At 36.7% G+C, this 13,320-nt stretch overlaps 1 protein-coding gene across 1 annotated transcript; it reads left to right on the forward strand.

The window, feature by feature from the left end:
- The first annotated feature begins 11,556 nt into the window (after window positions 1-11,556).
- On the forward strand, window positions 11,557-13,032 carry LOC121977753 (sphinganine C4-monooxygenase 1-like). Its single transcript, XM_042530186.1, has 2 exons — window positions 11,557-11,891; window positions 12,318-13,032. Exons 1-2 carry the CDS (start codon window positions 11,658-11,660, stop codon window positions 12,882-12,884), a joined length of 801 nt encoding a protein of 266 aa, XP_042386120.1. The 5' UTR covers window positions 11,557-11,657; the 3' UTR covers window positions 12,885-13,032.
- Window positions 13,033-13,320: the final 288 nt, after the last annotated feature.

A 13,320-nucleotide genomic window follows, 5' to 3' on the forward strand; every position in this document is an offset into this window, starting at 1 on the left:
AATCTTTGATAGGTGGTGCTCGCGTTCTTCAATCCGAATGGCATGACGTTGTAGAAGTAAGTCTCGTCGGCTATAATGAAGCTGACCTTCTCTTGATCTTCTCGGCCAAGCGACAATTGGTAGTAGCCTTGGTATGCGTCGAGTATGCAGATTAGCTCACAACCCGCGGTGGAGTCCACCATTTGGTCTATCCGAGGTAGGGGATAGAAATCCTTTGAGCATGCCTTGTTCAGATCGCGGAAGTTAATGCAGACTCATCACTTGTTGCCTGGCTTAGAGACCAGCACAACGTTGGCAAGCCAGATCTGAAATTATACTTCGCGGATATGACCAGCCTCCAACAACTTTTCTATCTCCGTTCGGATAATCTAATTATGCTCCGAGCTAAAGTCTCTCTTCCTCTGTTTCACCGGCTGTGCGTCTGGTCGAACATGAAGCTTGTGCTGAGCTACGCTTGGTGAGATGCCTAGGATCTTGTGTGTCGACCAGGCGAACACATCATGGTTTCACCTAAGGTAGGCGACCAGCTCTGCTTTCTTCTTATCTATCAGGTCGACCACGACGCATGTAATGGCTTTTGATCAGCTAGGATGGATCTGATCTCCTCCTTTTCCTCATAGACCAGTGTGGGAGCTTCTTCCATGACGACGTTCACTTCCAGACGCGGGCTCTTCCGCACGACCCTTGCATCGAATTTGACCATCTCGATATAGCATCGCCAAGCTGCCAATTGGTCGCCTTTGACTTCACTCATCTCATTGTCTACCGAAAACTTAATCTTCTAGCAGAAGGTGGACACCACTGCTTGGAACTCATTCAGAGGTGGTCGACCCAATATGATATTGTAGCCGGACGGTGGATCCACCACAATGAAATTTGTTGTCCTGGTCCTCTTGAGAGGTTCTTCTCCGAGCGATATAGCCAACCGAGCCTGGCCGATCGGTAATACTTTATTGCCTGTGAACCCGTAAAGCAGGGTCATTATGGGCTGCAGTTCGCTCTAGTTGATTTGCAGTTGATCGAACGTTTTCTTAAAGATTATATTCATATTCACAAAAGTTCGATGAATAGTATAGTTAGTTATTACCGCTCGGATGATTAAGGTATCGTCGTGAGAGGTCTATACTCCTACTAGATCTCGGGGGCTAAAATCGATCTCAGGTTCCTCAGCCTTTTCCTTGCTGCATCCAACAACATGTATTTCTAGTCACCGAGTGTGTGATTTCCTCTCTCGGTTGGAATCACCGTTGGTCAATCCACCGACGATCATTCCAATTTCACCCAGAGCAGCGTTGTTTCAGTTCTCCTCCTCCTGAACCGAGGGCCTAGTCCGCTCAACAGAAGCTCGGACGAGACTTGTATTATTCTTCTTTGAAGCTGACGATGGAACTATTCGTCCGCCAGTATGTCTTCTTCTTTTCGCCCATCCGACCGATGTCGATGTTGTCACTCAAGAGTCGGTGAGTGACGACGGTATCCTAAAGGTGTTGATAGGATATAAATCAACGTCGCATTATAGCAGTCGCGCATGTTATGCGTCGCCGACTGATGGAAGGAGCAAAACAATAGCGTCCATGAGTTACCTTTCACAGCTTTCAGGCGACCTACTGCTACATGCTGCACGACATGTGTTTTTGGCTTCGGGTGCGACTATGCTACTCTCGATTGGCGGACCTTTGGTGGTTGATGATTGGTGGTCGGTTGTCGTTTCGAGGGAGCAGTATGCTTGGCAGGTGCTTCCTTCCATCATGCCGCTTGAGCTTCCACCACATTTATGTATTTAGTGGTCCGCTTGAGTAGGTGGTCGAAGTCTTTTGGAGGCGTTCGGATGAGGGAGCGAAAGAACTTCCCTTCGGTAAACCCTTGGTCTAAGACATTTATCAATATCCCCGAGGAGACCGATGGAATGTTCATGGTCACCTGATTGACCCGCTTAATGTAGGCCCTCAGTGTTGGTGCAAGGTGCACCAGAATCAAACCTGAGTTTTGATGTTGTCAAAGATTCAAGTTAAGTCTTCTTATGATCTGATGATTTGGCTAAGTGTGCAAGTTATTTACTCAATCAGGAAAGCCCTAGTCACGACCAAACAATAAAGTCCAAATAGGTCTGGAGGACCTAACGTTTAGCAGGTAGGTTGAAGTAAATAACTGGAGAAGCGACAGTGAGGTTGGGTTCCTGAAGGGAACAACCTAAGGTCGCTGATCCAACTGAAAAAACCAGGAAGGTTTCCAAGTTGAGATCGAGACAGTCCTAACTGTTATACTCATGCATAATACTACTCATGTATTATAACTGTACTAACTTTGTTTTGCAGGAATGTTATTGTTATATCGAACTAACTTTATGTTGCAGAATCATATGACTCCTTGGACTTCAAATGGTTATAACTTTTGATTCAGAACTCAGAATCAGGCTCTGTCAGCGGTCACGCTTCCAGCACTCAGAAACCTTCAATTTATCAAGGGTTCAGTCGACTGAATAGGAGGTTCAGTTAACCAATCAAGGCATTTTATCAGTCGACCGAAAAAAGGTTCGGTCGATCGAACAGGCAAATTTGGCAAAACAATTCAGGCTCGCAGACATGGTATCACAACATGATCGGTCGACCAAAAATGAGGTTCGGTCGACCAAACAATAAAATCATTAATGGATCATTAAGTGCGGATCTCAACGAACACGGAAGGTCACCGTTCGGTCGACCGAACAACGGGAACGGTCGACCGAACCATTAAAGATCAGTTAATGCAAAAGATTGAGCCAGCGTCAGACTCCAGCCAGGAAGGAAGGGAGCGGGTTCAGTCGACCGAACAGAGGGATCGGTCGACCGGACAACAATGGCACTTATAAAAGGAGCTCGAGGTCTGAGGCTCAGAACAACTCTTTCTGATCGACTCAAGTTCTGTTCTGCAAACAAACCATGCTACAAGCCTTCATTATCTTAGCAAGCCACACTATCCAGAAGTGCCGACCAAAGCTTCAACTGCATTTACTTGTCGGTATATTTTTATATAAGCTTGCATTGTAATTCACTTAAGCAAGATAGTAAGGTTGCTACTATCTTGCTCATTTGTATAATCTGCTTCTTTCTAAGGATCTCGGAAAGAAGGGTTATAGTGGTTTGCCCATCAGTGCGATCAAGGATCGCGGGCCTTCGAGTAGGAGTCGAGCTAGGCTCCGAATGAAGTAAATGAACTTGTCTCTTTCTATTTTCCGCTGCACAACTCTAATTTTAAAAGGATAAAGAAAAGTTTTAAAAACACGATATTCACCCCCCCCTCTATCGAACTAATTCGATCTATCAATTGGTATCAGAGCCTCGTTAGCTCTAAAATTACTTAACCATTTTTCAAAGCATCTTCTAAAACTTTTTCTTTTCTTCATTTTTTTCTTAGAATATTTTATTTATTTTCCAAACACTGCTAATCCCAAGACAAGAGTCTTGAAAATTCTTTTTGTTTCTCAATTTTTGGTGCAAGAACAAATGACACAATCCGAGGGATATTTGACCGTGCGTCCTCCGCTATTCGATGGAAGCGATTTCCCATACTGGAACAAGGGGATGGAAGTTTTTCTCAAAATAGACATTGATCAATAGCTCATTATCCAATGCGGCTACACATCACCATTCAACAATCCAGAGGAATGGACAAAAGAAATAAAGAAGAAAGTACAAATTGATTCAAAGGTACTCAACACTTTACAATGTGGATTATCAAAAGAAGAATTAAAACGAGTCGACCCCTTCGACAATGCAAAAGATTTGTGGGATAAGTTAGTTAAACTACATGAAGGGACAAATGATACAAAGGTAATAAAGCGTGATCTTTTATTAAATTCATTACTAAATATTAAAATGCTAGATGGTGAGTTGGCAAGGCAACTACGCATGAGGATTAAGGACATCCTAAATGGACTACATATCATCGGCCATCAACTTGAGAATCGTGATATCATCACGTATACGCTTAACTCATTCCCTCGAAACTCCTTATGGGCATCTATTATAGATGCCTATAAAGTTGCGAAGGATCTTTCCATTATTAAATTAGACGAACAATTTTGTGAATTAACATTACATGAACAAACTAACTTGAGTCAAGCCAAGAAAGGGTTAGCTTTGTATGCAGGGCCAAATAAGGAAGCTAAGCCCCGAACAAAATCAGAACCAAAGCACTTGAGTCATATAGCATTTATGGCAAAGACTGAAGAGTCTGAATTTGAGTCTGAAGATGAGTATGAGTCAGAGTTCGACGACGAGTCTGAGATAAGTCATGGATTTGCATCCGTTTCAAAAGGACCCGATAAGGTAACTTTCAATTCGAAGTCTGAAATGTTAAAAGTAATTAAATGTTTGTTTAAAAAATTAACAAAATCTGAAAAACAAAATAACTTGCTACTTAAGGAAATAGACCACCTTAAGGAGCAAGTTAATTTGAGTAACTCGACTAATCAAGTTCAAGTTGGAACTTCGACTCAAGTTACAAAACTCGAGGAAGAAAATTTCAACTTGAAAGGACAAGTCGAGCAACTCAAGGAAATGTTGAAAAAGTTTGAACTGGGATCCAAGTGTTTAAATATGGTACTTGGGTCGCAACGAGCCGTGTACAACAAATCGGGACTCGGCTATAAACCAAATAAAACAAACAAATCATACTTATCTTTAATCAGTCAAAATGTTAGAAGTCAAGTCCAAGCATGGGTTCCAAGAAAATGTTTAACCAAACCAATTAAATCAAACCTCTACTTAGTCCCTAAGAGTCAAATTCATTACTTAGATAAACCTTATCTAAGCTATGACTCAGGGGGAGCAAGTAGAAAAATAATACAACCAACTTGATTAACCAAACTCATACACTTAGGATTAGGTTTATTTTCTGCTTAGAATGGTTAGATGAAAAAGGTTTACCAAACCCTACAACATAGCATCGGAATGGATTGAGATGATAGTACATCAAGGAAACTTTGTCAAAGACATGTCTAGGTTGAATATGGAATTCTACCTGGTGCACTAGACTTAGTGGATCTAACCGAAGCTACCCCAGTCAAACATGGGCTAGTTGGACTAAAATTTAGTATTAAGTTCTTTGAGCGGGAACAGTTTGGAAAGTCTTCAGCAAGTGGTCCACCGTTGATACACAAGAAGGTCATAAGCTTCGTCACTGAACTGAAAATTTATCCTTAGGAAGCTTGCTTGATTAACCCAAAGCTAAGTTTGAATTTAACATGGGTTCAATAACATTTTTCAAACCTAATTAAATTTCAAATCTAATTAAAATTTAAAAATTATTTTAAACTTAATTTAAAATTTAGTTTAAACTTAATTAAAAACTTATTTTAGACTAAATTAAAATTATTTTAAAACTAAATTAAAATTATTTTAAAACTTAATTAAAAATTATTTTAAACTTAATTAAAAAAAATTATTTTAAACTTAATTTAAAAAACTTATTTTAAACTTAATTTAAAAATTAAAATAAAAACTTAATTATTTTTAAAAACTTTATTTAATTATTTTAAAACTTAATTAAAATTATTTTTAAACTTAATTAAAATTATTTTAAAAAACTTAATTAAAATTATTTTTAAAAACTTAATTAAAATTATTTTTAAAAACTTAATTAAAATTATTATTTTTAATTATTTTTAAAAACTTAATTATTTTTAAAAAAACTTTATTAAACACTTAATTAAATTATTTTAAAACTTAATTAAATTTCTTTTAAAACTTTATTAAAACTTAATTATTTTTTTTAAAAAAAAAACTTTGTTAAAACTTAATTCTAATTAAAATTAAAATTAAATTAACACTCAATTAACCCAAACTTAATTTTTAAAATTAAAACTTAAAATCTTAAACTTAAAGGAAAACTAAATCAACTCTAAATTCATAACTAAATGATTAATCAATTAATTAAACTTAAAATCACTAATTAATTAATTAATTCTCTTTAACAATTAATCTTGAAATTTCTAAACTAAAACATAAATTAATAAATAAATTTAATAATAATAATAATAATAAACTTAAATTAATTAAAACTTAACTTAACTAAATTCAAGGTTAATAAATTAATTCATTAAAACTTAAACTAAAATTTAATTTAAATCTTAAAAATATCAACTTAAACTAAAACTTAAAGTAAAATAAAAACTTACATTCCATAAAATTTAATTAATCTAGACCTAAATTCAATACTAAAGTTTAAAACTTAATTCAAATTTAAATTAAATTAACACTTAATCATCTCAAAATTAAACTCTAAATTAAAATGATAATAATTTTTTTTATTGAAAAGAGTACTAAATAATATAAAAATTATAATAATATAAACCAAATCAATCTAACTCAAAACTGATTTAATTAATTACCTCTTAATTAATCAAATTATTTAATAATTAAAGTTAAATTAAGTTAACTAACTTGATCAATTAAGCTAATAAATAAATGAATCAATTTGTAAACCTAAATTAATTATGTTTTCAATAATTAACTTAAAAATAAACTTTAAAGTAATCCTTAATTAATTAATTCTAAATAATTATACAATAAATTAGAAATTAAATAAATCAATAAATTTTTAATCTCAAACCTAATTTATTTTAATTAAAACAATAATTAAATCTTTAATTAAATTAACTTTAAACTTTAACCATAAATTAAACTTTAATTATGTATTAATTTAACCTAATTACCAAAATAATTTGAATCATCTCACACAACTATAGGTTTATTTAGTTTGATAACTTAGAAATGGTGAGATTAATTAATTAAATTACAAACTATTCCAAAATTTTGGTCTAATATATATTTTTCATATCCTGCTTGGACTTTAGGATTATTTAATTAAGGGGGAGCCTTAACATCATTTAAAAACCAATCTTTCCTAGAATTTTTTTTAAAAAAAATATATTCATGTTTTCAAAACTTATTGGTTTAATATTTCTTTTAGACTTATGGATTTTTAAAAATCTCTTTCCAACATATTTAAAAAATTATACACTTATTTTCTTGAAAAAGTATAAATGTTCTTAATTAGAATATTTTGCTTCAGCCTTTCAAATCCTAACTCTTGAATCAACGTTTTCTTTAAAAATCTAAAGATTAATTTCAAAACTTAATTCACTATTTTCTCTTATAAAATTTTCTAAAGTTTTCCTTAGAAAATTTTTCTATCGAATCATAAAATTTATACTTTTTTATTTTTTAACTTACACTTATCCATGAAATTTTTAAGTTGTTCTAAAAACATTTTAAAATTTTTTAACTTAATTCTATTAAGTTTTTATGAAAATATTTTATGAAGTTTTTTTTAAGAAAAAATACTATTATTTTCAATCACATAACTTCTAACTTATAGATAGAGAACCTTGATTTTTTTTTTAAAAAAAAAATCAAATAATTTTTCTAACTCAAACTCTTAATTTTTTTCTCTTGATTTATTTTAAATATGTTGGTTAGTATTACCCCTATTTTTTATGTGTGTCAAAGGGGGAGAGATAGTAAATTTAGGGAGAGTTAAATGTTTGTTTACTTAACTCTGCATATTTTAAACTTTACTGTGAACCTTGGTTGCCAAACATCAAACAGGGGGAGATTGTTGGTGTAAGGTGCACCATAATCAAACCTGAGTTTTGATGTTGTCAAATGTTCAAGTTAAGTCTTCTTATAATCTAATGATTTGGCTAAGTGTGCAGGTTATTTATTCAATCGGGAAAGTCCTAGTCACGGCCAGACAGTAAAGTCCAAACAGGTCTGGAGGACCTAACGTTTGACAGGTAGGTTGAAGTAAATAACTGGAGAAGCGACAGTGAGGTCGGGTTTCTGAAGGGAACAACCTAAGGTCGTTGATCCAACTGAAAAAATCGGGAAGGTTTTCAAGTTGAGATCAAGACAGTTCTAACTGTTATACTCATGCATATTACTACTCATGTATTATAACTGTGCTAATTTTGTTTTGCAGGAATATTATTGTTATATCGAACTAACTTTGTGTTGTAGAATCGTATGACCTCTTGGACTTCAAATGATCATAACTTTTGACTCAGAACTCAGAATCAGGCTCTGTCAACGACCACGCGTCCAGCACTCAGAAACATTCAATTTACCAAGGGTTCAGTCGACTAAATAGGAGGTTCAGTCGACCGATCAAGGCATTTTATCAGTCGATCGAAAAAAGGTTCGGTCGACCGAACAGGCAAATATGGCAAAACAGTTCAGGCTCGCAAACATGGTATCGCAACATGATCGGTCGACGGAAAATGAGGTTCGGTCGACCGAACAATAAAATCATTAATGGAGCATTAAGTGCGGATTTCAATGAACACGGAAGGTCACTGTTCGGTTGACCGAACAACGGGAACGGTCGACCGAACCATTAAAGATCAGTTAATGCAAAAGATCGAGCCAGCGTCAGACTCCAGCCAAGAAGGAAGGGAGCGGGTTCGGTCGACCGAACAGAGGGATCGGTCGACCGGACAACAATGACACTTATAAAAGGAGCTCAAGGTCTGAGGCTCAAAACAACTCTTTCTGATCGACTCAAGTTCTATTCTGCAAGCAAACCATGCTACAAGCTTTCATCAGCTCAGCAAGCCACACTATCCGGAAGTACCGACCAAAGCTTCAACTGCATTTACTTGTCGGTATATTTTTATTTAAGCTTGCATTGTAATTCACTTAAGCAAGATAGTAAGGTTGTTACTATCTTGCTCATTTGTACGATCTGCTTCTTTCCGAGGATCTCGGAAAGAAGGATTATAGTGATTTACCCATCGGTGCGATCAAGGATCGCGGGCCTTCGAATAGGAGTCGAGCTAGGTTCCGAACGAAGTAAATGAACTTGTCTCTTTCTATTTTCCGCTGCACAACTCTGATTTTAAAAGGATAAAGAAAAGTTTTAAAAGCGCGATATTCCCCCCCCCCCCCCCTCTATTGCACTAATTCGATCTATCACTCAGTGCCTCTTTGGCCCTTGCTTCAACACAAATAGGTTAACACTCGTCTTCTGGTAGCTGTGATTGCTGGCGAAGTGGTGCAAAAATGTCGCTCGGAAGTCTTTGAAGTTATGGATTGATCCAACTGGCAATCATCTAAACCAACGTTGCGCTGATCCGGAAAGGGTGGTGAGGAAGACCCGACATTTCACTTCGTCGATGTACTGATGGAGTGTAGTCATATTATCAAACTTGGCCAGATGATCGTCCAAATCGATGGTTCCGTTGTATTTCCTAATCGTTAATGGGGTGTAATGTCGGGGTAAGGGGTTGTCCAAGATCCCCTGAGAGAACTGTTCATTGATCCGCTTGGGCGAATCATCATTTCTTGGTGCTTTCCCTTTCCGTGCATCCCGAACAGGTGCGTCTTCCGATCAAGATCCTGGTTCCCTATTCGCTCGACACTGTGCACAATAAAAGGCGATCAGCGCGTTGGGCACACCCCTATAAGTGCCAGTTGGCTTCTTATTTTATCCCTAAATAAATACATATTCCGCTCGATCTCTATATCCGACCTACTACCCTGCTACTGATGCTGTATGTTTGGCACAATACATATGCCGTGGACTTTTATACCTGACGCTCGATCAACATTTACTGCTGCTATTGTTACTTCATCATTTTACTACTCGGATTTGTATCAGTATATTTAATTTCTCTTTGTGAACACTATCCTATTCTCTATTTTCATGTCTTGGATGCAGAGTACGTTACTATCGACGACGCTAATTATAATAAATATCTTGGTAGATATTAATTGTGCCAAACTTTTTTCCAAATATTAATGAACGAGCGGAAGTCAGATGCGGCACGAGATGTGGCGTTGATGCCGTAGACATTTATTGGTCTCACCTGCTTCATCTGCAAAACCAGCAATCATAACTGCAATTGGTCAACTTTTATTCTGACTTGTAGATTTGCTTTAAGCTACCCAAAACCGTGTAATGGTCGCCATGGATTGACTTTTTTTTATCGTTATCTTTTGGTCAATGGCTTTTAATGGAGGTGATAATGTTTGGATGGATCATGCGGCAAGGTTTGTGTCATAATAAAAGGATTTCATAAATTTCTAGTTGAATATATAAACTAATTCATATTTTTTTAAATTCAAGTATATGAGGCTTGATCCATCTGGAGAAGAATAATCGGATCTCATAAATCGGCTAAATAAATCTAGTTCGGGTCCTGACATGGCACCTAACATTATGGATGATTCAAACTCCGTGAAAAATGTCCAACCAAAAATTTTGAACCCTCGTTGATGCATTCCATGATTATGATTATTGTCTTTTATCATCGTACCGTGCTTCATCAGGCATCTATAAACTAATTCAATGAAGCAAAGATGATTAGTGTTATTCATCATCAATCCCACGATAAAATGAAGAAAAATAAATTATAATATCGAGCGATCGTTAAGATATGAAGATATTTAATCCTAAAGATAATGAATTTCACAGGAATCAATCTTTATCCAATGAAATAATTTTACCATGAGAGAGACTTCAATATGAATCTAAATTGATAAGTGACTATTAATTTTGGGAATAATAATTGGCATACGAGGGAGATATTTTATCTTAATCATGTCAAAATTTGAATATCAAATTTTAAGTTGGTAGTATCTCATACGCTAGCCACTAGACCGTCCCAAAAATGATATCCTAAATCAATTCAACGTGGCAAAAGATGATTTACTGAATCACTTACCCTAGTACCCCCGCCAATCCGTCTCTAGGATAACACGGAAGAGATAAATCACAGGTGGTTACTAGTCATTAGTACAATGACCAAGATACGAGGGAAGACATGCTCAGATGATGCGTCAAATTTTAATCTTATGATCTAATAGGGTACCACCCCATCCTAGACTAATTTTAAAAAAAAATTGATTCTTAGGGTGACTAACTCGACTACACGAAAATTTCCCATTAGTTATCAGGATAAATTGAGAAGAGCATATGATGACCAATCTAGAAATTTAGTATCCTTTAGTTGTCCCCCTTATGTAGAATTTTTTTTTTTATAAATATATTATTTATTATATCTAGAGATGAATCATAAATATTTTAGGTGACAACCTAGATGTTGACACTATAGCCCGAATACTAATTCCAGATTCTATAATGACTGAGTATACTTTACAGAATCACAGGAAATTACATCTAAGTCCTTGTAATTATTGAAAGCGTTCTTTTTATAGTCTCAACTTGACCAAAAAAAAATATATATATCTATTTATGATTATATAGAGAGACCTTCGTAATGTAACTTTGCTCAAATAATTGTTGAATATTTCACAATATAAAAGACATATTTTTATATTTATAACGAGTATCACATTTCAACAACAAAGAATAAAAATAATAATATTTTATTTAAATTTATAAATGATAAAATCCGACAAAATCACTAAAATTATATTTAAATCAAATAAATTGACATTTGACTAAATATTTTTAAGTTCTATCCTCCCTGTTCTGTTCTGTTCTGTCCTGTCCACAGCAGTACAATTCTGTTCTATAAATGCATGAGAAGCCGAGCAAACTGCCCCCACACCACAAGGCACAAACATCATCTGCTTCTTCTCATTGGCTCCAATCAGTTCTTGAAGCTTCAATTTCTCCCTGTACGAACGCATCTTAATCGCCGCAATAAACTCATGGAGTTGTTCTTGCAAGGCGACGAGGCGATGCTAATGGCGATGCCCATCGTAGTTTACTGGCTCTACTCCGGGGCTTATGAGGCCCTGAGCTGCTTCAGCGGCATGGACAGCTACAGGCTGCACTCCCGCAAAGAGGAGAAGAGCAAGAACTTGGTGTCTAAAGCCCAGGTGGTTAAGGGGGTCCTCCTGCAGCAAGTCATTCAGGCCACCCTCACCCTCCTTCTCACCAAGGTCATGATCACTTCATCGTTTATCTTCTTTTTTCCTGAGCGATCTATTTGTCTGGAAAGAAGATACAGAGATCGAAGCATAGAATGATCAAGTTTTGCTGTATTTTTTTCGTCCTGGAGATTTGATATTAAATGTCATTAATGAGTCGATCGGTTCTTAAATTGCTTCACCTGTCCCTGAAGGAAAGAAGTGCTGACTGCGTAATGAATGGTGGAATCAGCTCTGCTTCGGCCATTACTTCTCTGTTGACAAAACACTGACAAGTTCTTGTTCTATTTATATATCTTCTTTTTTTTTCCAGAAAGATTAAATTGCTGCTTTTATAGTTTTGTTTTTATGAATCTAAAATGTGGAATTTGTGATGTTGATTAAAATGGATATCGTTACAATTAATTAACCACTGCTCTGCTCTGTTTCGCTCTGTAGTTTCCCGGCGACGACCCGAACCGCCATAAACCGTCCACCACGGCCGCCGCCGCCGCCGCCGCAGTCAGATTCTTCGTCGCTATGGTCGTGTTCGACTCGTGGCAGTACTTGGTCCACCGGTACATGCACCACAACAAGCTCCTCTACCGGAAGTTCCACTCGTGGCACCACCGCATCGCCGCCCCCTACGCCTTCGCGGCGCAGTACAACCACCCGGTCGACGGCGTGCTGACGGAGACCGTCGCCGGCGGGCTGGCCTACTTCGTGTCCGGGATGTCGCCAGCGACGGCGGCGGCCTTCTTCTGCTTCGCCACGGTGAAGGGGATCGACGATCACTGCGGGCTGCTGCTGCCGTGGAACCCCTTCCACCTGGCCTTCGGGAACAACGCGGCGTACCACGAGGTGCACCACCGGCGTCACGGTGCGGGGAGCACGCATAATTTCGCGCAGCCGTTCTTCGTGGCGTGGGACAAGATTATGGGCACGTATTTACCGTATGCGGTCGTGAAGAGGGAGGACGGGGCTGGATATGAAGTCAGCGTGGAGGAAAACAAGAAGACGGAGTAGCGATCATGTTCACGTACATATTGGGTCTTGAAATTTTTAGGTTTTTTTCCCCTTCTAATTAAGGATGGAAATGTTAAGTTTACTGTATTTTGTTTTCTTAGTCCTGAATGCCTCTCATCATAAATGAAAGCTATAGTATTTTTTTTAACAGTGGTATTATATAAATTTAACAACCCTAGAAATATGAAACCAAAGTGCAAAAAGACAAACCGATAAATAAAATAATCATTGTGGCTAACGGTGATGACCGAACCAATAATTCTCTAAAATATAGGACCGCATTGAAAAATGTAGTCTCTAATAATAGATAGAGAGGATACTGACTATTAAGGGGACGTTTGGTTTAGGAGAATAGAAATGGAGAATGAGAATGAGAATCATTGATTGTTATTGTTAATGTTTGGATTATAGGAATAAGAATGCAAATAAAATAAGG

This window comes from Zingiber officinale, chromosome 4B (genome assembly GCF_018446385.1).
Source record: "Zingiber officinale cultivar Zhangliang chromosome 4B, Zo_v1.1, whole genome shotgun sequence".
Classification (NCBI taxonomy): Eukaryota; Viridiplantae; Streptophyta; class Magnoliopsida; order Zingiberales; family Zingiberaceae; genus Zingiber; species Zingiber officinale.